General features: G+C 37.7%; 1 protein-coding gene across 3 annotated transcripts in view; it reads left to right on the top strand.

Moving 5' to 3' along the window:
- The window catches only part of ubash3bb (ubiquitin associated and SH3 domain containing Bb), an 82,483-nt gene that overhangs the window by 66,331 nt on the left and 12,929 nt on the right, over positions 1 to 3,223 (top strand). For 2 of the 3 annotated variants that reach the window (XM_020620701.1, XM_020620702.1), the window contains exons 6-8: positions 766 to 974; positions 2,289 to 2,433; positions 2,735 to 2,861. In XM_020620701.1, the coding sequence (XP_020476357.1) occupies positions 766 to 974; positions 2,289 to 2,433; positions 2,735 to 2,861 (481 nt within the window). The remainder of the gene's footprint in view (positions 1 to 765; positions 975 to 2,288; positions 2,434 to 2,734; positions 2,862 to 3,223) is intronic. The other variant, XM_020620703.1, reaches the window with a different exon arrangement.

The raw sequence follows: 3,223 nt of genomic DNA, 5'->3' as shown, positions 1-3,223 counted from the left end.
GATTTGAACTCCTCTTCCTCGTTGGCCTGCTCCTCTTCTTCCATGGCCAGCTCTTCTCCCTCCTCTGACTCGAATTCCTCTTCCTCTGACTCTGCCTTCATCCATTGTGTTTGTTTGGAATCTTCAGCAAACTGTGCACTCTGAACTTGCTTTTGTACATGTGGTCACAGCATTAGCAACAAGTGTCTTCAATTTGGAGTCGTTGTGTGTAATGAATGACGCCAGGTGTGTTCATTGTGTTCAAATATTGCTGACTGTGGCAAGCATTTTGCACCACATGAGCTTTCATTTGAGAATATGAGCAGAGTTCTTTTGCAACTTGTGTTTTAGCAAAGAAAAATGTGTTAAGATTTATGAGAACGGAGGATTGTGTTTTGTGAATTGTGTCTTCATGTGAAATGTGTTTATGATATTGGAAAATGATGGCTAGATTTAGTAAATGTGTTTAGACAACTGGTCATTTGGTTTAGAGGATTGGCTTTTGTGTTTTAGCATTTGAGAAAAACTGTAACAACTAACTATGACTGAAGCAACAGGACTTTGCAACCACAACAGAGTCAAAATGTGTATATAATGTTTATGAATACTGCCTCTCCTCCTTCTGCCACGCTTCCTGCCTTTAATTGCACTATTCTGTTGTCTGTTACCTAAAAGACACCGAGAGCCTCTGTGGCAGAGACAAATTCCTTGTATGCTCAACATACTTGCCGATTAAAGCTGATTCTGATTCTGTGTTGATGATTTCTCCAAATTTCACATGTGCAGACGCTGAGAGTGATGTACCCCTACATGCCTCAGAATGAGGATGAGCTGGAACTGGTTCCTGGAGATTTTGTCTTCACGTCTCCAGTGGACCAGACTAGTACCAGCGAGGGCTGGGTGTATGGAACCTCGCTGGCCACTGGGCTGTCTGGCCTGCTGCCTGAGAACTACGTTAGCATGGCTGATGAGTCTGACGCCTGGATCTTCCATGGGTGAGCGGGGCACCTAATACTTGTATAAGAGGAGGCCTTAATTATGCAAACAAAAGAAAAAACAAATACATTTAGTGTTGAGTTCAATTAGGTCTTAAATAATATCTTTACTATTTTACTATTCTCCAGTAGTTCCCTATCTAATGATGGATATGTCAGTGTGTCTAACACCTTAGTCTACAAGGAATGCTGGCCATTTTACCATTAAATTTAGTGTGGACAGTCTTGGTCCCTGAGAATGATTCTGAATAATTTTGGTGACCCCTTAACTTTTCACTATGTGGCCACTTGGTCAAAGGTTGCAGCACAAGAAATGTCCAAATGTATTAAGCAAGTTGTCATTTGTTGGTGCAGATTCCTGCTCTCCAGAGGATGAACCCCAGTGACTTTGATAAATCTCTTTATAATCAGTCAACAAACATGTAGTATATACCTCCTTTACTCCCAGATTTTATCTTTAGTTGTTAGATATACAAAATAGAAAAAAGGGAATTGTCAACCGTTCACATGTAGTATATATCCTAAACAGGCCTTCCAAGGTATTCCATTACATTTATATTTAAACAACACTGTACCTTAGATAATACAGAAATGATTTCCACTTGCCAGACACTAGGTTTGTCTATTTTTAACCCAGATGTCAATGCTAATAACCTGATTTTTTTTTTCAAGTATAGGAAATTAAGTAGCCTTGTTTATAATATAAGTACATTTAAAACTTGTTTGCTCTCAAATTAAGATCAATAGTTTGTGGTATAGATAATGGATGGATGAATGGATTTTAAATACTTCCACATGCAATGGATTACAGTTCTTTTAAATTCAATTACAAATTAAACAAACACAAAAAATACTGTTTTATATTATATTATATTATATTTATTTTGTACATACTGTCCTATAAACCTATATTTGCTCCTAAGAGCATTTAGCTGTTTGTAAGGTGGCACAACTGATTATCCTATTTGTTGGAAAGTTAGGAATGTTACTCTGTTCCAGGACCAAATAACTTTGTTAGATGACAGTTTTCCTCAGTTTATTCCCAAGCTGTCACATTTGATTTTTTTCAGGAAACAAAATCTCAAAACCCTCTTTGGCTCATGTTATGTAAATCTTGTATAACAGAGGGATGGAGGGGTATTTAATAATGCCTTCAGAAGAAATGTAACATTGCTCCCAGGATATGTATGATTTCGAATCTGTTTCACATATAATGCCAAAGTACTCCATGGATCAGCTTTTCTTAACTGCCAGCTGAAAGAAATTATTCAGTTTGTACTGCAGACCTGATGTCTGTTCTCCCATCCACCACAGCTCCCATTCTTTCTTCAGCTGTGGGCCCAGTGACAAGACCAGCAAAGAAAGAGGGATGTCTGATGGACTGCTGGACACTCGACGCCCTGACAACACCTTTCCTGGAGACACGCCCACCCTCGGTCTGATTTGTCATCCAGTGCAGGTAGTTTTTTGTTCATAACTGATAATTGTTTCCAAATAATAGTGTGCCTTTGGTGTATATTGTTTTAAGCCAAAATTAAACATATATAATAATAATAAATTAGGATGGCACTAAATAGCAAAAAGTCACTTTATTCTGGGAGAATAATTTCTTGCTATTGATTGTGACCGTAATTCATGATTACTGGGCAATACTACCAGGATAACAGCAATTTTTCCTGTGCTCAGTGGAATCCGTACAGAAAAGATCATATACACACGTTTCCTCAAAGTCCTCTCAGTTAATAAACCCTTTTTTCCAGCAGGTCCTGCGGCTCGGTGGTAGTCACTCTCGGCAGCCCAAGCGCACACTTTTTGTCTGCCGGCACGGTGAGAGGATGGATGTGGTCTTTGGCAAACACTGGCTCTCCCTCTGCTCAGACAGTAAAGGTGAGCACATGTAGTGTTGTAACGATACCAACATTTTGGTACCGGTACCGGTACCAAAATGTATTTCGATACTTTCGATACTTTTGGATAGTTTTTCAGATAAAAAGAGAACGCAAAAAATGTCATTACTGACTTTATTTTAATAGAAAATCTTAGAATAACATCAAAATAAAATTCAAAATACTAGGCTTTTCTTATTGCACTCAAAAAAAAAAATTTTTAGAACAGTCAGTGTGAGTAAATAAAAAGTATGAAGTTAGAAGTTCTAACTTAGAAAAAAATATTTTCATTACATATAGCCTGTCTTAAGTAGGACCAGTGTTTTTAAATGGTATGTTACCAGTCTTTATAACATATTAAAT

This window comes from Monopterus albus, unplaced genomic scaffold, assembly GCF_001952655.1.
Source record: "Monopterus albus unplaced genomic scaffold, M_albus_1.0 scaffold246.1, whole genome shotgun sequence".
NCBI classification, from domain to species: Eukaryota; Metazoa; Chordata; class Actinopteri; order Synbranchiformes; family Synbranchidae; genus Monopterus; species Monopterus albus.
The sequence above is the reverse complement of the archived record's forward strand: the minus strand, read 5'-3'. Positions and strand labels throughout refer to the sequence as shown.